The sequence below is a fragment of the Bufo gargarizans genome, chromosome 9 (genome assembly GCF_014858855.1).
Source record: "Bufo gargarizans isolate SCDJY-AF-19 chromosome 9, ASM1485885v1, whole genome shotgun sequence".
Taxonomy (NCBI): domain Eukaryota; kingdom Metazoa; phylum Chordata; class Amphibia; order Anura; family Bufonidae; genus Bufo; species Bufo gargarizans.
In genome coordinates, this window is record NC_058088.1 from 104305530 (window position 1) to 104328106 (window position 22577).

A 22577-nucleotide genomic window follows, 5' to 3' on the forward strand; every position below is an offset into this window, starting at 1 on the left:
CTGCTACTCCATACAAACTCTATGGGGAGGATTTACTAATACTGTATTATTGATGGCATAGGGGGAGCCTGATGGTGCTGTAAGGATTGATGGCATGGGGGGGGGGGGGACTGATGGCATGGGGAAGGGGGGTGATGAGTTTTTATTAAGGAAAACTTTCTTTTAATTAGTTTTTTTCTTGGGCTACTTTCACACTAGCGTTGTTTGAATCCGGCGTTCAATTCCGACACAGGAACTGCCCGCCGGATCCGGAAAAACGTGTGAAAACTGATTACATTTGAATCCTGATCAGACTTTCGATCACAATGGAAAAATGCATTGGAAAAAACGGATCCGCCATTTATGGACTTTAACTTTTTTTTCCTATTTTTCGGGTTTACCATGCAAAAGCCGGATCCGTTTTGACTGAACACACGGCGCCGGATCCGGCGTTAATGCAAGTCAATGGGAAAAAAGCCTGATCAGGCGTTCAGTCAAAGTGTTCAGGATTTTTGGCCGGAGGTAAAAATACTGCATGCTACGTTTTTCTGAAAAGCCTGATCAGTCAAAAAGACTGAACAGAAGACATCCTGATGCATCCTGAGGGACGGACTCTCCATTCAGAATGCATTAGGATAAAACTGATCAGTTCTTTTCCGGATTTGAGCCCCTAGGACGGAACTCAGCGCCGGAAAAGAAAAACGCTAGTGTGAAAGTAGCCTTATTCGAGTACTCGATTAGTCATTGGAGTAATCCGTAGAATATTTGATTACAAAAATAATCAATAGCTGCAGCCCTAGCTGGCTTGCATTGTGCCAACATTTTAGTGCAATTTTGCCACATGTAACATTTTCAACTACACCCCTTCCTGCCAAGTCACCCACTGTTACACTCTAACCACACCCACTGTCTGGTGACAAAACAAAATGTCTAAAACTCATAATAAATATGTTGCAAAGCAGGTACACCAGGTTTTTTTGGTACAAATTGAGCCAGATCTCCCCCTACATGCTAAAATTGTGATACCACCTAGTACAATTCAAAACAAATCTAGAATAATTTATTTGGCTATTTGTCCTTGTCATGTCACCTAAACAAACGTTAAAATTAAAAATGAAAATAAAACCAGTCACCGATCATGCAAACCATTTGTACTGGCGTAGACAGTAAGGGGTTTGGAAACAGGGGGCACATTGGGACAGGTCTTGCTCGTTTCTCTTTGCACCGTCATTTCTTCAATTCTAAAGAATATACTTCACAGAAACCTGAGGTTACGTCTTCATGGCACTCATGTACAGTCTCTGCCAGATGGTAGTTTGCTCCTCAGAGGGTTTGGGCAGAGATTGGTGGATTTCTCCAATACACGTAACCAAATCCTTAAAAAAATATATAAAGCCGATATTAGTATAAGGTGGAAGAAAACAAAAGTGTATCAACAATAATGAAATTTTCTCAGTATGCCCTAGTCTGTAAAAGCAGTGGCCCATGAGTAGCGGCCCATCCTAAACCTATTTACCTCCACCTGCCATCTAAAAACAACAAGGGGAAACAGACAGTTTATGCATTTTAAAGGATGTTTTTTTTCACTGTTGCAGATTACGTCAATTTTTTCTCCACAGGTTCTAATGTGGAAAAACCGCAGTGTATTACAGTAGCAGTCAAGCGTATGAGATTAGATTAGGGCTGCAACGATTAATCGGCATTATCGATAACGGGATTTGTTGTCAACGAATCCAGTTATCGAATAATCGGCCGATTCGTTGCTATGGGGGCGGGAGCGGGCGGTCAGGCGCTATGCCGGCGGGTCCTTGAACTTTAGATGACCACATCTTTATTACCTTACAATGAAGCTCCAGTAACAGGCAGAGCGTGCGGCGGCGTAACATCACTTACTCACGTGACACGCAGGCTCTGCCTGCTTCATTCATAAAGTAGGTGGAGCCGCCGCCCGCTCTGCCTGTTACTGGAGCTTCATTGTAAGGTAAAAGAAGATGCAGTGATTTAAAGTAAAAGTTACTGCCGGTTAAGGAATACTGCTGTGAGTGGCGGGGCCAGGGCTGTTATGGGGAAGGGGGATCTGTGTATGGCACTGTTATGGGGAGGGGGATCTGTGTATGGCACTGTTATGGGGAGGGGATCTGTGGATGACACATATAGCATAAGATACTATATGTGTCATCCACAGGTCCCCCTCCCCATAACATTATCAACCACAGATCCCCCTCCCCATAACAGTGCCATCCACAGATCCCCCTCCCCATAACAGTGCCATCCACAGATCCCCCTCCTCATAACAGTGCCATCCACAGATCCCCCTCCCCATAACAGTGCCATCCACAGATCCCCCTCCCCATAACAGTGCCATCCACAGATCCCCCTCCCCATAACAGTGCCATCCACAGGTCCCCCTCCCCATAACATTATCAACCACAGATCCCCCTCCCCATAACAGTGCCATCCACAGATCCCCCTCCCCATAACAGTGCCATCCACAGATCCCCCTCCCCATAACAGTGCCATCCGCAGATCCCCCTCCCCATAACAGTGCCATCCGCAGATCCCCCTCCCCATAACAGTGCCATCCGCAGATCCCCCTCCCATAACAGTGCCATCCGCAGATCCCCCTCCCCATAACAGTGCCATCCGCAGATCCCCCTCCCCATAACAGTGCCATCCGCAGATCCCCCTCCCCATAACAGTGCCACCCGCAGATCCCCCTCCCCATAACAGTGCCACCCGCAGATCCCCCTCCCCATAACAGTGCCACCCGCAGATCCCCCTCCCCATAACAGTGCCACCCGCAGATCCCCCTCCCCATAACAGTGCCATCCGCAGATCCCCCTCCCCATAACAGTGCCATCCGCAGATCCCCCTCCCCATAACAGTGCCATCCGCAGATCCCCCTCCTCATAACAGTGCCATCCGCAGATCCCCCTCCCCATAACAGTGCCATCCGCAGATCCCCCTCCCCATAACGGTGCCAAACCCCTTTTTTGTCATTTTGGTGTTTTTCCCGATTAATCGATTAATCGATTAACCGATAAAATTATCGACAACTAATTGATCAAATAATCGTTAGCTGCAGCCCTAGATTAGATAACTGCATGTTGGACGGGCTGGGACTGCCCGTTGGAGGGGCTGATGTTATTTACATGGGACTGTATGTTGGAGGAGCTGACAGAAGGGTACTGAGAAGGTTATTTACATGGGACTGTATTGAAGAGGCTGATCTTAAAGGGGTTGTATCATCTCAGACAATGCAGACATATTGCTAGGATATGTCCCCATTGTCTGATAGGTGCGGGTCCTAGAGGAGGAACCTGCACCTATCTCGTAAACGGAGCCTTGAAAGTCTCTGCGGACGTACTGCATATGCGCAGCCACCCTCCATTCATTTCTATATGGCCACCGAAAATAGCTGAGCTGACTCGGCTATTTCCTTTGGCCCCATCACGCTGTCCGTGACTTTCAAGGCTCCGTTTATGAGATAGATGGGGGTCCCAGAGGCACTGTATTTTTTTTCTATATATACACTATAATGCCCATAGCCTTCAAAAAGGCTGCCATAATTATTATATATATATATATATATATATATATATATATATGTGTCAGCTATACAGTATTGTGCCGCCTTCTGTTGCTGCCATGTGCTTCACCAGCACCTCACCTGCTGGCTGCACATTATAATAATATTACATGCTTTCCACTACACCAAATCACTCATTATTTCTCTTATTTTATGTCCAAGCAGCAGCCCATTACCCCCAAACTCACTGGCTGAGAGTGTCTAACCAGTAACCCAGACGGCCAGGGCCCAGACCAGAGCAGTCCAAGCCCGACTCTCTAGTCTACACTGCAGTCATGCGGTTCGCTCTCCCGGGTCTCCCTAATGGTGGCGTGCCGGTCAGTGTGTTTGTCATGTGACCCACCACTGATGTCACTAGGGGGTGGAGATAACAGGGTGTCCACATCCTGACTGTAAGCATCATCTTGATCCCGCCCTAGACGGCCGGTAGCTGTAGTGACTGAGTGAGGGTGATCATAGCAGCGGCGCAGCCAGTCGGAACGCACAGCAGCCGGCCGCATTCGCTGACAGCAGCACCCAGCAGATGCAGTTCTTTTCGCTGGACTTGTGGCCTGTAGACCGGCCCAACTAGTACTGGCCCAGCCTGCCCCTGGATACCGCAGCTTAATTGCAGGGTGGTTGTAACCATGGAAATGAGCAGTGTATAATGTGATGGAAAAATGAATGAAGCCAGCAAAGGAGGCAATATGGATAATCACAATACATTAGTAAGTGCCTTGTATTAACTTTCTGTACATGATAAATGCCAGACAAACCCTTTAAGGGATTCCCTTAGGAATTCTACAGTAGAAAATGGCTCCAACCTGGAGATTCACTTTAATAATTGCTAAATTTCCAATTACTCCAGGGGTTTTTAAAATACTAACATTTTTATGGTGCTTAAATTATTTTAAAAGGATTTGAGTTTAGGAACAGTAAAGTACAAAGCAGTATGCTGGCTAGTACTCAAAAAGTTGCTCTTTTGTTAAACTAATTTTCAGTCATTAAAAGTTGTTACACATATCCAAAATCAATCTACTGAAATAGAAGTTCTCCAGCTCTAATACTCGCAGCACTCCTCAATATATATTGCCCACCTTCAAATATCATCTGCCGTTGGCATCTTAATACCATACTGTACATCTTACAGGAAGAAGTCAGTAAGTCACACCTGAGTCTTCAGTTGTCAAGGAGAAAACTTCCATTCATACCGCCACCGATTCATAAAGATCTAACTATACCTTGCTATACATGCATTCCTCCAATTTCTTATGTAGCAAATCTGCTTCTAATTTTGTCTTCTTCATCCTAATAAACTGATATTGAGCCAGTTCAGCCTTTTTATTGCAGCAGTTTGGGCAAGCGGCAGGGTCATGCATCTCGGCCTTCATCACCTGAAAACAAGAAATGGTGAGTAACTACTGCAGATATTGTCATCATCATTAATAATCTTTATTTGTGTTAATCAGTGACTAGCTTAGAGTGGTTTTCCAGGAATAATTCACTATTTACTGATGGCCCCTAGTCTGCATCACCTGTTGTGAGGTTCTGGCATGCCTGCTCCCTGCCGCTCTGGTCCTGTGTACTGGCTCCCATTTGCCTGTCCTCCTGTCCATGGCTTGTGTATGACATGGTCATGTGTGCTGCTGCAGTCAATGAATGGCTTTAGCAGTGACATGTCCATAATGTCCACATCCCAGCTGGAAGACAACAAGTCGAGGACTGTAAAGTGGGCAAATGGGAGTCAGTGCAACGGACCGGAGAGGCTGGGAACAGTATGAACCTTTCAATGGACAATGCAGGCTAGAGGACATGAGTAAAATAGCGAATTATTCCTGGACAATCCTTACAGAGGAGTGCTCTGGCTAAATCTGCGACACCTAGATCTAGACAGCCAAAATGACGACACTATTTGCTAAAATCTGAATATTTATGATACCTGGTTTACAGCTTCCTTGGTTCGCTGTAGTTCAAGCCTGTTCATAAGTGCACGAGGAACGGGAAATGACGGCTGCGTGTCTTTTGTTTTGGTAGGATGTGTTGGTGGTTGTCCTCTTCTTTGCCTGTGACTTTTTGGTAGCTGGTGCAGATGTTCTATCTTTAAGGAGCAATAAGACTGCAGTGCTTTACTCTCACTTGTTGTAGACTCTTTGGAAGCAACTGTAAAAAAGTAACAATAGGTGACTACCTAACAGAAGGACAGGTGACCACTGCGTTTATATTTCTTCATTTACAACTTAATTTACGGTTCGTGGACCATTCAACTTGATTTAGATGTAAGAAACGGGTTAACCCAAACTATTATTGTATGGCTCAGTTGCCTACTATTTTCAAGGTTGTTGCTTCCCAGCAGTGAATGTTTTATTACATCCAGAGGATCCCAGGCCAACCGCGGCTCTCATGACCCGAATTGACTGAATCATAGTCATTTATAATACAGTCCGTTTGTATCTGATTTCAGGACTATTGCAGTGTACTCACCTGATGATGTGATTTCCTATTGGCGTAGCTAGAAATGACTGGGTCTCACAGCAAATTTTGGAATGGGGCCCCCCTCTCCCAGTAATTTTTTCGCAACCCCTTCCTTTCATGCTGCCCCCATTCCTGTGACTAGTGAAGATCGCTCTCTCAGACCAGGGCCGGCAGCTGTTCCATCCGTTTTCTACACTGTCTATACTGTCATTGTGTAATACTGTTGAGGGGGCCCTGACAATCTTTTAGTCGTCCTCCTCCTGGATTGGCCCCTTCTGGGTTAGGGCCCCAAAGCAGCCGCTTCCCCTGGAGCTATGCCCCTGGTGAGTACCATACAATAACCTCATGATCAGATAGAGACTAACTAACATGGCTATGATACAGTAAGTTCGGGTCAAGAGAGCCACGGTCGGCCTGAGAGATGTAGCCGACACATAGACCGTGTTTCCCGGGCCAATCAGAGTCGTGTGCATTAGCCCTAAGTGTATCCAAAGTCTGTCCTGCCATGCACCTGTGTGAACAGCAAAAATAGTCAATGATGGGTCGTCCAGGCACTCTCACCAAACCTGATGTCCAACAAGCTCAGTACACCATACGCGCTCCTTTTAATTAGAAAAGGACCTGTGCACGATGCCACAAACCATCTGGTCTGCCCACTGTGTAAAGGCGCGGATGCCATGTCAGGGGGGAGATTATGACTGGACAACTCTTTTAAGAGTGTTTTATTAGTCGTGGTCAAATCTCTGCAAAAAAACTAAAAACAGATGCGAACACTCCCTAAAACAAATGGTGATAAATGAAAATCAATTATTTTACAAAAATGCATAATCTTTCATAATAGTGTTTTATCTTTCTTTACATAACTACAAAAAGCCATCCTTTTAAAATAGTTAATAGGCGTAGTGGTCACAATGCCAGTAAGCACATCATCGCATTGGCACTGGATCAGCGGGGGAGTGAAGAGATGAGGGCTGTTTTTGTCCAATTTTAGGACACTCGTTGCTCCTTTCACCATCGTTCCTGATCCATCACAGTGCTGCCCTGCTCTTCAACACTGCCTGCACCTCTTGCTTTATAAGCCCAGGTCTAGATGGCAAATATAGGAGGAAGATGTCAGATGTGAAATGTGTAATGCAGTTGCCCTATAATTGAATATGTGCAAGCTTTCCCCTCATGCTGCTTCCAATGCAAAGTATTAGGAAAACTGCAAGATTTCCTTGGCCCCTATTCACTCATCTTTTATACCTGCTTGCACGTTACTATTTTTTGCTTCAACGTTGAAAAGATAGTGACTTCTGAACCAGTTCTGTATTTTTTCAAAGTGGTTCTTAAGTTTTTTCAATGTCGGCCGCTAAAAACAGATGGTTCTTAAACGGATGGCACACAGATGGTGTCCGTGTGTTGTCCATTTTGCTTGCTGACCCACCTGAGTAGGTGAGTGTTGCATGAAAATTGGGCCAAAGTAATGCATGCTGCGATTTTCTCTGGACCATGCAGAAAATCAGACATGTGAGCTGGCCCATTGACTATAATGCGTCGGTGCTCAGTCCGCGTTCTCTCCGTTTTACATTTGGACAGCACACGGAGGTGAACATCACTCATCTCAATCAGCCCTTTCGGTACATCTTGTGCCCGAATAACGATTCTTGAAACACATGGCAACAATCATAGACTCAAAAATAGACTATATTACAAAAGCAGAGCGTGTGTCACGACTGTGACTGATCCAGACAGGTCTGGGAGGAGAAGGTCGCAGCGACTTGCTACTCGCGATAGCTTGTGAGTTTGCTTCGTGTTTCAGGGTATGTCATCCGGGTTTTGCCTAGTGAACCTTTTTGTCCTGACTGGGAGTTTGTAGGCATCCTTCTCAGGTGAGTCCTGTCTGCCACTCCCAGCTACTATATTAGTTTCAGTTTCACTTGCAGTCATTGCCAGATATAGTCCTTACTTCCAGTGCTATTCTGACTTTGAAGGAGATCGGTTGACGGTATTGCTGTGGCACTCTGGTCTGGCGTGGACTGTCGTTTGGGATCACCTTCTCTGCTCGTGACTGGATAAGTCTATCTATGCTTTAGATTGTTTGTTGCTGTCTTAACCCTGTTGTCCTCCTAGACATGAGTGATGGTGACTAGTGCTCCCATCCGCCTTTCCCCAGTTTAGTCTAATTAGGGTGTCTGAGGGTTTAGGCATCCTGCTCGCCGCACGGGTTCACACCCCGTCTAGGGTATCAGGGCAGACAGGTGCCAGCTTAGGGTTAGTCAGGGGTGGCCGTTCTATTTCCCATCCGTAGAATAAGGGTCCCCCTTCCCCTCCGTCTGGTGCGACACGACTGCTGCTGGGATAGCGGTCGTGACAGTATATCTGGCCTTTTAAAAAAAAAAAAAAAAAGTGACTTTTTTTTTTCTTTGCTGTTTTGCTTTGTATTTTTCTGTTCCACTATGGATCCGGTTACGGTTTTGGCAAAACGATTACAGGGGTTATCCCTTGAAGTGGCAGGATTAAAAGCAACAGTGCTGCAGCAGCACCAGCAATCCTTGGTTTCCACCGTTGCTACGGGAAACCAAGGTACTCCTGAGCCAAAAGTGGTTTTACCTGATAGGTTCTCAGGAGGGAGAGACCAATTTGTAACCTTCAGAGAAGCTTGTAAATTGTTCTTCAGGTTACGCCCTAGATCCAACGGCGGCGAGGAACAACGGGTGGGCATTGTAATTTCTCTCCTGCAAGGAGATCCGCAGGCTTGGGCTTTCTTCCCTACCATCAGACTCTCCGGCCTTACGATCAGTGGAGGAGTTTTTTGAAGCCCTGGGTCTCGTATATGATGACCCGGACAGGGTCTCACTGGCTGAGTCTAAGCTATGTGGACTTCGACAAGAGAACCAGTCTGCTGAACTATATTGTTCCGAATTTCGTAGGTGGGCTACTGATACATTATGGAACGACTCAGCCCTTAGGAGTCAGTTCTGCCAGGGGTTGGCTGAAAAAATAAAAGACGCGCTGGCGGTATACGAGATCCCTGGGTCTCTTGAGGCTGCTATGTCTCTGTCCATAAGAATCGACAGACGACTCAGGGAGAGACTATTAAATTCTACAAAGGCCTCTATAGGGCAGGGATCGGTTTGTTATGACCCAGTCGAACCAATGCAAATAGGGGGCCCCACTAGTCGGGTGAATCCTCCGAAGGTCCGCCGTAGGTCAGAGGTTTGTTTTCGTTGTGGGGGGAGGGGTCATTTTGTAAAGATATGTCCCTCAGAACCCAAGAGAACAAACAAAGGAGCCGCCGGTAAACTAGAGTCCCCAGATTGTGCGGAGGATAACAGTCTGGGCGTATTCGTTTCCTCCATACGCATGTCTCAGTTTTTGTTGTCCGCTACAGTTGAGGCTGGCAATAAGACTGAGATCTGTTCCGTCTTTTTGGACAGTGGGGCAGGGGTCAACTTGGTGGATTCACAGTTTGCTCAGGCTCTGGGTTTTACTCCAGAACCGGTACGCAGAACTATTCCTGTTTTTGCCATCGACTCCTCCCCTCTTACTCAGAGAGAGTTAACTCAGATCATCCATAATATCCATCTGCAGGTAGGGGACCTCCATAAAGAGCATATCTCTTGTTATGTCATGGACGGTCTTCCGGCTCCTATGGTATTGGGGCTTCCCTGGCTGGTGACTCACAATCCAGTGGTGGATTGGCAGGCCGGGGAGATAGTGGAGTGAACATTGTAAGGACAACTGCTTGAGTAGAAGGTGCTCTACACTCTCTAACATCTCTACCTGCCTTTCTGTCAGATTTTATGGATGTGTTCTCTGAGAAGGGTTGTCAGGGGTTACCACCTCATCGTCCATATGATTGCCCAATTAATCTATTAGCTGGGGCAAAACTACCTAAAACCCGGTTATACAATCTTTCGGGCCCGGAGAGGAAGGCTATGCAAGATTATATTTCTGAGAGTTTGGCTAAGGGACACATCAGACCCTCTTCTTCACCCGTGGCTGCAGGGTTCTTTTTTGTTAAAAAGAAAGATGGGGGCCTGCGTCCTTGCCTGGATTTCCGGGAATTAAACCGGATAACTATCAGAGATCCCTATCCTCTTCCTCTCATTCCCGACCTCTTTAATCAGGTTGCTGGTGCTAAATGGTTCTCCAAAATGGATCTCAGAGGAGCCTATAACCTGGTTCGCATCAAAGAGGGGGATGAGTGGAAGACGGCTTTTAATACTCCGGAAGGGCACTATGAAAATCTGGTCATGCCATTTGGTCTTACTAATGCGCCTGCGGTGTTCCAACATTTTGTCAACTATATTTTTAGTCACCTTATCGGGAGATTTGTTGTGATATATCTTGATGACATCCTGGTCTATTCTCCGGATCTGGATACACATAAGATCCATGTGAGACAAGTGCTGCAGATATTAAGGGCCAACAAATTGTTTGCTAAATTAGAGAAATGTGTGTTCGCCGTAAAAGAACTGTCATTTCTGGGGTATGTGTTGTCAGATTCAGGTTTCCGCATGGATCCAGAGAAAGTCCGGGCGATTATGGACTGGGATCTGCCTGAGAACCTGAAGGCATTGCAACGCTTCCTGGGGGTTTGCCAATTTTTATAGAAAGTTTATAAAGAACTATTCGTTGGTGGTCAAACCACTGACGGACATAACCCGAAAGGGATCCGATTTTTCCAAATGGTCACATGCAGCCAAAACTGCCTTTACATCTCTGAAGGAGAGATTCACCTCGGCCCCTATTCTCGTACAGCCAGATGTCTCGCTTCCTTTTATTGTAGAGGTTGACGCATCAGAGGTGGGGGTGGGAGCGGTACTATCTCAGGGCCCGTCCCCTGGTGAATGGCGTCCGTGTGCTTTCTTTTCGAAGAAATTGTCTACTGCAGAAAGGAACTATGATATTGGCAACAGGGAACTTTTGGCTATTAAGTTGGCCTTTGAGGAGTGGCGTAATTTTTTGGAGGGGGCGGTTCATCCCGTCACGGTGATTACTGATCACAAAAACTTGTTATATCTGGAGTCTGCTAAATGTCTAACCCCTAGACAGGCTCGGTGGTCGTTATTTTTTACTAGGTTTAATTTTGTAATAACCTATCGCCCGGGGGCAAAAAATACTAAGGCGGATGCATTGTCTCGAAGTTTTCCTGGAGGGGGTGATGTTGATGTACCAGAGCCTATTTTGCAAAAGGGGGTGGTGGTCTCTGCATTACACTCAGGTTTAGAGGGGTGTTGGAAGCTCAGGGGGACGCCCTGGCCTCCTGCCCTCGGGTAAACTGTTTGTGCCAGAAAATTTACGCCTGGAGATACTAAAAGAACACCATAACTCCACACTGGCAGGACACCCAGGTAGTAGGGCAACCTCTGAATTAGTGTCTCGTCGGTTCTGGTGGCCTAAGTGGCGCCAGGAGGTGTTGAATTTTGTGTCTGCATGTGCTACCTGTGCTCGTTCTAAGGTAGATCATACTCGTCCGGCAGGGGGCGTCTTTTACCTCTGGCCATCCCCAACAGGCCTTGGACGCACCTATCAATGGATTTCATTACGGATCTACCAGTATCAGCGGGGAAGACTGTTATTCTTGTAGTTGTTGACAGATTCAGTAAAATGGTGCACTTTATTGCTCTTACCGCATTGCCTAATGCTAACACACTGGCTCAGGTTTTTATTGACCACATCGTGAAGCTTCACGGGGTCCCTTCCGATATTGTTTCGGATCGTGGTACCCAATTTGTTTCTAAATTTTGGAAAGCTTTTTGTTCTCGTTTAGGGGTTCATCTGTCGTTTTCTTCATCTTTCCATCCACAGTCCAACGGTCAGACTGAACGTACCAATCAAAACCTAGAGACATATTTGAGATGCTTTGTTTCCGAGAATCAGGAGGAGTGGTCATCTTATTTACCGTTAGCCGAGTTTGCCATTAATAATCGTCGTCAAGAATCCACCGATAAGTCACCATTTTTTGGTGCGTATGGTTTCCATCCTCAGTTTTGTACGTTTAGTGAGGGGGGGCCGTCTGGGATTCCCGAGGAGGAACGATTTGCGTCTTCACTTTCATTAGTGTGGCAGAGTGTGCAAGAAAGTTTGAAGAGAATTGGTGGTAGATACAAACGTGTGGCTGATTAGAAGCGCTCTGAAGGTCCGGACCTTGGGGTGAATGATTTGGTGTGGTTGTCTACCAGAAATATCAAGTTGAAGGTTCCCTCGTGGAAATTAGGTCCGAGATTTATTGGTCCTTATAGGGTAATTAAGATCATTAACCCGGTGGCTTTTTGTCTGGAGCTACCTCAGACTCTAAGGATCCATAATGTCTTCCACAGATCTCTGCTTAAGAGATATGTAGAACCTCCTGAACCATTGCCATTACCGCCTCCACCAGTGGTTGTTGATGGCAGTCTTGAGTTTCAGGTAGAAAAGATTGTTGATTCACGATATGTTCGCCGCTCTCTTCAGTACCTGGTGCACTGGAAAGGTTATGGTTCCGAAGAGAGAATGTGGGTGCCAGCATCAGAGATAAAGGCGGACAGACTCATTCGGGCTTTTCATAGGTCCCATCCGGAGAGGCCTGGTCTTGAGGGTCCGGTGGCCCCTCGTAGAAAGGGGGGTACTGTCACGACTGTGACTGATCCAGACAGGTCTGGGAGGAGAAGGTCGCAGCGACTTGCTACTCGCGATAGCTTGTGAGTTTGCTTCGTGGTTCAGGGTATGTCATCTGGGTTTTGCCTAGTGAACCTTTTTGTCCTGACTGGGAGTTTGTAGGCATCCTTCTCAGGCGAGTCCTGTCTGCCACTCCCAGCTACTATATTAGTTTCAGTTTCACTTGCAGTCATTGCCAGATATAGTCCTTACTTTCAGTGCTATTCTGACTTTGAAGGAGATCGGTTGACAGTATTGCTGTGGCACTCTGGTCTGGCGTGGACTGTCGTTTGGGATCACCTTCTCTGCTCGTGACTGGATAAGTCTATCTATGCTTTAGATTGTTTGTTGCTGTCTTAACCCTGTTGTCCTCCTAGACATGAGTGATGGTGACTAGTGCTCCCATCCGCCTTTCCCCAGTTTAGTCTAGTTAGGGTGTCTGAGGGTTTAGGCATCCTGCTCGCCGCACGGGTTCACACCCCGTCTAGGGTATCAGGGCAGACAGGTGCCAGCTTAGGGTTAGTCAGGGGTGGCCGTTCTATTTCCCATCCGTAGAATAAGGGTCCCCCTTCCCCTCCGTCTGGTGCGACACGACTGCTGCTGGGATAGCGGTCGTGACAGCGTGCCACGTGTTCATTAAGCCTTAGTGAATTAAAGCTATAGACCCCCTTTAAAACCTTTATGTGAAATTGTTATCCCATTATATCGACAATTAACGCCTTAATGCACTATGTTACTTTTAGAAAGCCGCTTACTCATTATGCAGCTGAATGTATTAAGCAAGATCATCTCCAGTTTTATGCAAAAACAATTAAGAGGTAATCAAGTCTGCCTCTAAGTGTATAACACAATAAGACAAAGCCGCAAGGGACAATGGCGAAAGCATCAGGAGTGCAGGCAATAAACAGATGCTTATTGCACTTGGAAACTGAAGATTGCCATGGAAATTAATTTAGTTCCAATTTAACTCTGCTTAAAAAAAAAAAAAAAAAAAGAACAAAGCCAATATGTATCCTAAAATAAATTAATAAGCAAAGGTGCGCTAGGTGATGTATGATCCCTGAGGCAAGAAGAAAGCAGCCCATGATGTGGTGGACCAGTCCACATATTTACAAGGATAACATTAGGCTACTTTCACATTAGCGTTTTTTGCGGAACTGACTCATTTTGCAGACATGTGAATGGACCCTTACATTGTGTGCCAGGACCAATCCGTCTTGCTCCACACCACATTGCGGACAGAAAAACACTGTAAGCAGCGTTTTGGTGTCTGCCTCCAGAGCGGAATGGAGACTGAACGGAGGCAAACTGATGCATTCTGAGCGGATCCTTTTCCATTCAGAATGCATTAGGGCAAAACTGATTCATTTTGGACCGCTTGTGAGAGCCCTGATCGGATCTCAGAAACAGGAAGCCAAAACGCTAGTGTGAAAGAAGCCTTAGAGAGTGGTAATAACCATACACTTCTGCCATGATATTTTCCACACAACACACATAAATTCATTACAGGAATATCTGTGTATATAGATCAAGAACCATACGTTATATTTCAAAGGTTTTCAAAAAATTGTTATTACTTTACATTCCCCATATGTCTACTTCATGTCTGGATCATTTTGTGAATGCCATTTTATTTTTTAGGGACATTACAAGGCTTAGAAGCAAATCTTTAAATTTTTCGGAAAATTTCTAAAACCCACTTTTTCAGGACCAGTTCAGGTCTGAAGTCACTTTGTGAGGCTTACATAATAGAAACCACCCAAAAATGACCCAATTTTACAAACTACACCCCTCAAGGTATTCAAAACTGATTTTACAAACTTTTAGGTGTTCCACAAGAATTAATGGAAAACAGAGATAAATTAAAAAATTTCACTTTTTCGGCAGATTTTCCATTTGAATCCATTTTCCCCAGTTACAAAGCAAGTGTTAACAGCCAAACAAAACTCAATGTTTATGGCCCTGATTCTGTAGTTTACAGAAACACCCCATATGTGGTCGTAAACTGCTGTACGGGCACACGGCTGGGCGCAGAAGAAAAGGAATGCCATAGGGTTTTTGGAAGGCAGATTTTGCTCGACTGGTTTTCTTACACCATGTCCCATTTTTAAGCCCCCCTGATGCACCCCTAGAGTAGAAACTCCAAAAAAGTGACCCCATTTTGGAAACTACGGGATAAGGTGGCATTTTTTTTGGTACTATTTTAGGGTACATATGATTTTTGGTTGCTCTATATTACACTTTTTGTGAGGCAAGGTAACAAGAAATAGCTGTTTTGGCACAGTTTTTATTTTTTGCAATTTACAACATTCATCTGACAGGTTAGATGATGTGGTATTTTTATAGAGCAGGTTGTCACGGACACGACAATACCAACTATGACTACTTATTTTGGTTGCTTGTTTCAGTTTTACAAAAAATATTTTTTTGTGTCTCCACATTCTGAAAGCCGTAGTTTTATTTATTTTTTGGGCGACTGTCTTGTGTAGGGGCATATGCCTTTTTGATCACTTTGTGTTGTACTTTTTGTGATGTAAGGTGACAAAAATAGCTTTTTTTTTTTACACTTTTTTTTTAATGGTATTTATCGGATGGATCATGTGATATATTTATAGAGCCGGTCATTACGGACACGGCAAAACCTAATGTGTGTGTTTTGTTTTCTTCAGTTTTTTTATTATAAAATAAGTGGAAAGGGGCTTTTTTTTTTTTTTTTACTTTTTTAATTTTATGACTTTATTAAAAACACATTTTTTTTTCTTTACTTTATTTATGATATTCACTTTTAATAATTTTTTTTTTAATTTCCAAAATGCCCAAAAAATTATTTTTCCAATATACTTTAGTAAAAATTCTAAATAAATAAATAAATAAAGATATTTCCCCCTAAAGCCCTGAATTGCTGCTCCCTTTAAAGATGACTTGCCAGTGCCACCTCTCCTGACATGCCTATTTTAATAGCTTCATGCATTCCCCGTGTAATATGGCTCTATGTTGTTCCATTCCTCTATTATTTCTACTTTTCTAGAAGTTATGACAGAATTGCTAGCAGCCTGCAGTAAAGGTACAGAGGTGTGGTAACAAGTTGGGGGGTGTCCTTGCACAGAATCACTCTATCCAATCAGTGCTGTCATTTTAAGACTGTACAAATTGAGGGGGGGGGTGTACCTGCATAGTCTGAAAATGGCAGCACTGATTGGATAGAGTGAGTCTGTGCAGGTACACCCCCCCAACTGGTTACCTCCCCTCTGTACCCTTACTGCAGACTGCTAGCAATTCATTCATAACTTCTAGTAGAAATAATAAAGGAACAGCACATCATAGAGTCATAAGAATAGATGATCCAGAATTGTTATTACATGGGGAATGCATGGAGCTTTTAAAATAGGCATGTCAGGAGAGGTGACAGGTAGAGATGGCCAGTTCGCAGTGTTTCGATCTTAACTGACAAGTCCGGCGAGGCACAGGTAAGTCGTTACCTGTGCCTGTGCGCGAGCCGGTCTGAAATGAAATGCTGTCTCTGGGAGCAGGCAGTTCCGATTTCACTATTCTCCACAATGCTTACTTCTCAATGGTGTTCAGAGTACTGACTGTGTACTCTATCAATGGGGCCACAGAGAATGAAGCACGGGCAGGAGCACACATTGCAGCTCCTGCCCTTGCCCCCTGAGGTTTACTAAATGCTGGCATAGCACATGGGTACCCTGTAACCATGTGCTATGCCAGGAATAGCTGAGCAGAGCAGCTCCTGCATGTACCTGCTTCACTAAGCTAAGATTCCTCCATGAAAGCTTTTAGCTTAGCGAAGCAGGCACATGAGCCCATTCAGCTAATCCTGGCATAGCACATAGTTACAGGGTACCTATGTGCTATGCCAGCATTTAGCCAACCTCAGAGGGCACAGGCAGAAGCAGCAATGTGTGCTCCTGCCCGTACTCCGTTCTCTGCAGCCCCAATGCACAGTCCGAACTCTGCACATCACTGAGAAGTCAGCGATCCGGAGAATAGTGAATTTAAAGCACCCTAGAAATCAGTTAGTAAAAATTCAAAATCAATAAATAAAGTATATTAGAAAAATTATTTTTAGGGAATTTGGGACATTTTAAAAAAAACTTGATTAAAAGTTTAGTTACTTATTAAACACCTTCCTGATAAATTGTCATGGACGTACCGAGACATACGGACGTTCCTGCGACAGGTGGCAGAAGATCTGCGAGACTGGCAACACGTGGTATGATCTCACATGTTTTCCTTTTGGATCAAATGACATCTGTGTTGTTTCTGGTGCTTGCCACACTTTCTTTCCCCAGGTGTGGCTATTGTGGTCATTTTACCTTCTCTATTTATTGTTGTTTCTCCCATTATGCTTTGCGGGTTTTAGCTTCTGTTGGACTTGTGGTTAGCTTGTGTTTGGTTCTCGGCTGAGTTCCTGGTGCTACCAAAGCTTCATTGAAGATAAGGGTTTCCTTTCCCTTTTGTATTTTGTTATATATATACTGTATATATGTTGATTTTCCCTGTTGTTTGTCATTAGGCCTGAGGGAGACTCCTGTTCGTCCTTTCCTTTGGAGGAACAGGTAGACGCAGTCCTGACATTAGTTCCAGGGTCCTACAGGGCGAGATAGAATTCTAGGTATCCGGTGTATGAACTTGCCTCCCTTTGGGGCCTGTTCATACTGGTAGTCTGTCAGAACTGGAGTTAGGGGTTTCTCTAGGAGGTGTCCATCTTCTTTCCCTAGTTTCCATGCCTTATTCCAGTATCCCCTTTACCCCCTATGCTCGGTGTGGTGCTTTTCTCCCACACATGAGTGTGACATAAATTCCCTATTAGGCCAAGTTGAGGTTCAAGAAAAAAAGAGCTGAAAAAACAATATCTGCTTCTTACAGGGGTATTCTCACCTTAGAAATGTATTGCATATCCACAGGATATAAACACTACAAGTAGGGCTGAAACGATTACTCGATTAAATCGAGTAATTAGACACAAAAAATCCTCAATGCAAATTTGTGTGTGTCACGTGACAATGGAGCGGGAGTAAAGCGCTTGCTATTACTCTCGCTCCGTAGTCTCCCGCTGCGCTTGGAATACTCGCTTTTGCTGCAGGGGGCCTCCGGACACTTCACAGCACGTCCATGGTCCTGTGCTGCACTGACCTCCTGACATACGCATGCCGTGACCTGACGTGCTGTGTGACGTCAGTCGCAGAGCAGCGCCGCTGCTGGAAAGGTAAGTTGGTGAAAACGAGGGGGTGGGGGCGCGACTAAGGCCAGGCGCCTGAAGTGCACAGCGTCATAACAACCAATGACGCTGTGCAATCCAGGTTTCAGGAGGAGCAGGGCAGCAGAGACTAGGGCACAAGGGGTGGGGGGAGAGCTGATGGCACAAGGGGTGGGGGAAGAGCTGATGGCAGGGAGAGCTGATGGCACTGGGGTGGGGGGAGAGCTGATGGCACTGAGACTGGGGGATAGTGGAGCTGATGGCACTGGGGGGAACTGATGCACAGAGGGGAACGAAGGGTATTGGGGACTAATGGCAGGGGGTCTGATGTGTTGTTATAAAGGAAAACAGTCTATTAAATCATTTTTTTCTTATTAGATTACTCAATTAATTGTAAAAAATAAAAATCGATAGAATACTCGATTACTAAAATAATCGTTTACTGCAGCCCTAACTACGAGGCACATTTATCAAGACCGGCATTTTATACACCGGTCTTAAAAAAAACGTAAGCTGGTGGCGGTTCTGCTGAAGTTATAACTTCGGTGGATCCTCCGCCAGTTCGAAACATAAGACATCTTCCGAGCTGTCTTACATTTAGACCTTTTTCTACACCAGAAACAGGCATAGAAAATGGTAAATGACACTGACCTGCCGGCCCATCCCCTTTCCTGCCCACACCACGCTCACTTATTTAGGCCTGGTGTGAGCAGGGAGAAGTTGCAGATTGCGGCGAAACTAACCCTTGCGCCGCAATCTGCGCCTAATATAGACGTATTTCAGCATCATAAATGACCCCTTATATGTGATAGCACGCTGCCCTATGCACAAATGACACATGCAAACAGGGGTATTCTGAATTGCACTACTACTATACATGAAAATCTGAAGCTCTCTGCACAAATCTTTGATCAAAACTGTGTTGGGCCCATCTACTAATGGCAATCCAGCTTCTTCAGATGGGAACTTATGCTATCAGACTTGACTCTCCTGGGTCTAGGTCTACAAAATTTAGGGAATTTAAGATTCAACTATACTATGCTCTAAGCCTTGGACAGATGTTTAGGACTGCAACTACCAGTAACTACCCCCACCCTCCATGCACTCCTGCCTATCCATCCAAGGCTTTTAATTAGAGCATTGTATAGTTGGATGCAATATTGTTCTGAATTTTGAAGGCCTAGGCCCAGAAGAATCAATCAATTCTGATACAGTAGGTCAGATCTGCAGAAGCCACCTTCCTGTTCATAAAATGGGCACGACACTGTTTTATTAAAAAAAAGTGCAAAAAAAGTTTTATATTTTCATGTATAGTAAGTATAGCAGTTATGCAATTCAGAACAACACGTTTCCAGCATGTGTCTTTACACATAGAGCAGTGAGCTTCTACATATAGTCTTTGTTTGCTTTTGCATGTCAGCCATTGTAGAATGCACCTGTACTACATTTCATATTGTTTTGAGGTGCTGGTCTAATTTTATTTTTTGCATACCCACAGGATATGCCATAAATGTCTGAAAGATGTGGGTCACATCTCAGGGACCTACACCTTTTAATTTACCCCCATTCTGACTGCTAAGTGAATGGAGAAGTTTCTGTGCAAGACTGTGGCCCTCAGACGCGTTTCGGAGTTTATCCAACTCCTTCTTTAGTGGCCACTGGTGGCGTCTGGTATCAATAAGATTATTTACAGGATCTAAGAACCCATCAATTTGTTGAGGAAATACCTCCTTGCTGGTAAAGTAAAAAAAAGTATGGAGCGCTACACGGAGATTAAAGGTATGATCCCATGAATACCTGGGCAGCTTGAACATATCACGCTGCATCACGTGGAACGCCGAAACTGAGCAGTGGCACCATGCGAAACATCGGGATCCAGCAACTACCACTGCAGTACAGGCAATATCTGTACCCAGTACAGAGATGCGGAGGCAGAGGTCAGCTCGACTGCTACCACGTGGGGCGCCACGGTCGGTGAATATTAAACTATAACAGCGAGTACACACTATTGACTACTGTTAGGAGCATACCACTAAAGAAGAATTGCTATCAACATAAAGGTGAATGGAGAAAATTATCTAATGGGGATTTAGAAGAATTAGGGACATAATATAAAATACATATTACCTTATATCACTGAACAAATAGTATATCTATATGCACGATAAATAAAGATACTATATTCATAAGTGGGAACTATTTAGATTCCCATTACGATTGCAATAATTATAAGGATATATGGTTGTAATGTATTTTTTTGTGTAATAAAAAATATTCTTATAATAGATACACTGGATGTCCCTGTCTTAATATTATCTTTGACGAGGTGAGTCATACAGACAGAGCACCTTTATTCAGAACAGCCAAGGTGATGAGCCGCTAAAATATATTTATACAATCACCTCAGCATTTCTGTCACTATTTTATACCGCCCACAGTGAGGTCAGCTTAAAGTTGATGACAGGTTCCCTTTAAGATAATCCAACTGACTGCAAACAGGCAAAGCAAGTTCCTGATTTACAATACCTGGCCTCCTAGAATAAATGTCTAATGTGTTATAAATCTGAAGACGCCTCATAAAGCAGCTTGTGCGTGGACGTCATGTCCTTGTGTGTGCCGCTGGCAGTCTTTCTGTTAGACAGCTGTCCGATTTAGGTGCTGACCAGCCTCTGTACACACACCACAATCTTCCACAGTCCTCCATAAGTACACTCACCGGTTTTAAGAGGATGTCGGAATGAATTATTTGGCTGGAGGGTCCCATCAACAAGAGTCTTTATCCATTTCTCAATCAGGCCTTTTCCTACAAGGAACCCACAAGGTCACGAAGGAAGATATTACAACAGTGTAGCTTATCCTGCTCGGCTCTCATAAGGATAGACCCATCTGTTCATTACGAGACAATTCCCACAGACACTAACGCAGTTAAACATGAAAGTTAGAAAATCCGACATGAGAATTTATTTTCACTTGTCCTCTCTACAATGAGTCTACAAACGGTCCAATAGAGGAAAGAAGGGAACGGAGACAAATATTTGACACGCAAGGGCTAGAATTTCCTGGTTCACCTTTACCACCTTGTCACAGGTATTTCATGCCATTGGAGGATAAGCGGAACAAAGATCAAGTAAAAATGTTACAGAGAAAAACCATGTGGAAGAAAGTTCGTGATTTTCAGTCTGAGAGGATGACTGATTGCTGCTGTTTTTTTGCTGACCATGAAGAATTGTCTTTAAACATGCAAGAACAAAAGGAGATAAGAGGCTTTGCTCATGGCGATACAAGCTTCAAAATCAAAAGTCAGATAGAAACTTTAGTTGTGAAAATAAATGCTATGTATACACTACAACTATCTTAAAAGTGCATCTCAAGGCAAAAAAAAACCCAGAAGTTAGCTGACGTCTTGCAAAGCCAAGATAGGAAGATAGGATGCTCCAATCCCCTTTCTTTAATGACAACCTCAGTGCCACCTGCTTGAATAACCTCAAGATACCTCTCTATGCAGGGACAAACAGCGCCCATAAACATTCAATAGCTGTCACCAAACACTCACTCATCTGACGGTCACAGCTGGAGGGCCGCAGGTTGAGCACCCCTAGTGTAGAGTATAGTGAGCCCTCGCCCCCTCACCTCTCTAGGCAGCTCTGCATGTGGAGGCAACTGTTTTAGGACAGGTTACCGGCGGCCATTTGAAATCATTCCCAGAGAACTTCTATAACTCCTTAAGGACCCGCGCCGTACATGTACAGCGCTGGTGGACGTCACGTAAAGGAAACTTGGAGGTATTGGACCAGCGCTTTACATGTACAGCGGGCTGATCGGGCAGGTGCAGGAGCTGCACCCGCCCGATCCGCGGCACGGACCCGGCAGTCACTGACAGCCGGGCCCCTGCTGCATATGCTGGCATTGGTGTCTTTACGGAGTATTAACCCCTTGAATGCCATGGTCAAAAATGATCGCGGCATGCAGGGTGGGGGAGGGTACGCGTGTTCTCAGCATCTCCATCGGGTCCCTGCGCTGCAGTGGTGGGGACCAGATGGCAGAGAAGGCAAGCCCGATGCCTTCCACAGGCATCGGGGCTGCCTTCTACGGAAGCCTGTGAGATCCAGCCCTGTCCAGCATAAAAGCTGACAGCCAATGCATTACAATACAGGTTGTATTGTAATGCATTGCAGAGGGGATCAGATCCCAAAAGTTGAAGTCCCAGAGTGGGACAAAAATATAAAATAAAAAAGCCCCTTTCCCAAAACAAAACACAAAAAATACAGACATATTGGCTATTGCCACGCCCATAACGGCTCTATAAAAATATCACATGACCCATGTCCCTCACCTGAACGCCATAGAAAAAATAAAAAATAAAATAAAAACTGTACTCAAACAACCATTTTTTTTTCACCTTACATCACAAAAACAATCGGTGAAAAAACAAACAAAAAAATATGGAGTTGTTGAATAACTGAGGTTGGATCTACTTGGCACCAATAGAAGGCAGGTCCCAATGCCGTGCAAGGCATCGGACTGCCTTCTGACACATCGAGTGCCCGCCACAGCAGCGCGGGCACTTGATGCGCTCCCTCACCCGACACAAACCCCTTCTATGTCGCGGTCAGCGCGGACCACGGCATAGAAGGGGTTAATCTGCCAGCATCGGCTTTTACAACGATGCCGGCGGATACAGCAGGGGCCCGGCTACCAGGGACTGCTGGACCTCGG

At 45.0% G+C, this 22577-nt stretch overlaps 1 protein-coding gene across 2 annotated transcripts in view; it reads right to left on the bottom strand.

The window, feature by feature from the left end:
• Positions 1–862: 862 nt before the first annotated feature.
• C9H8orf48 (chromosome 9 C8orf48 homolog) overlaps positions 863–22577 on the bottom strand; it is a 29019-nt gene continuing 7304 nt past the window's right edge. The window contains exons 3-6 of one of the 2 annotated variants that reach the window (XM_044268700.1): positions 20578–20664; positions 5487–5707; positions 4789–4941; positions 863–1355 (exon numbers count right to left, since the gene is read on the bottom strand). In XM_044268700.1, coding sequence (XP_044124635.1) covers positions 1251–1355; positions 4789–4941; positions 5487–5707; positions 20578–20664 — 566 coding nt within the window. In that variant the 3' untranslated portion in view covers positions 863–1250. The remainder of the gene's footprint in view (positions 1356–4788; positions 4942–5486; positions 5708–20577; positions 20665–22577) is intronic. The other variant, XM_044268701.1, reaches the window with a different exon arrangement.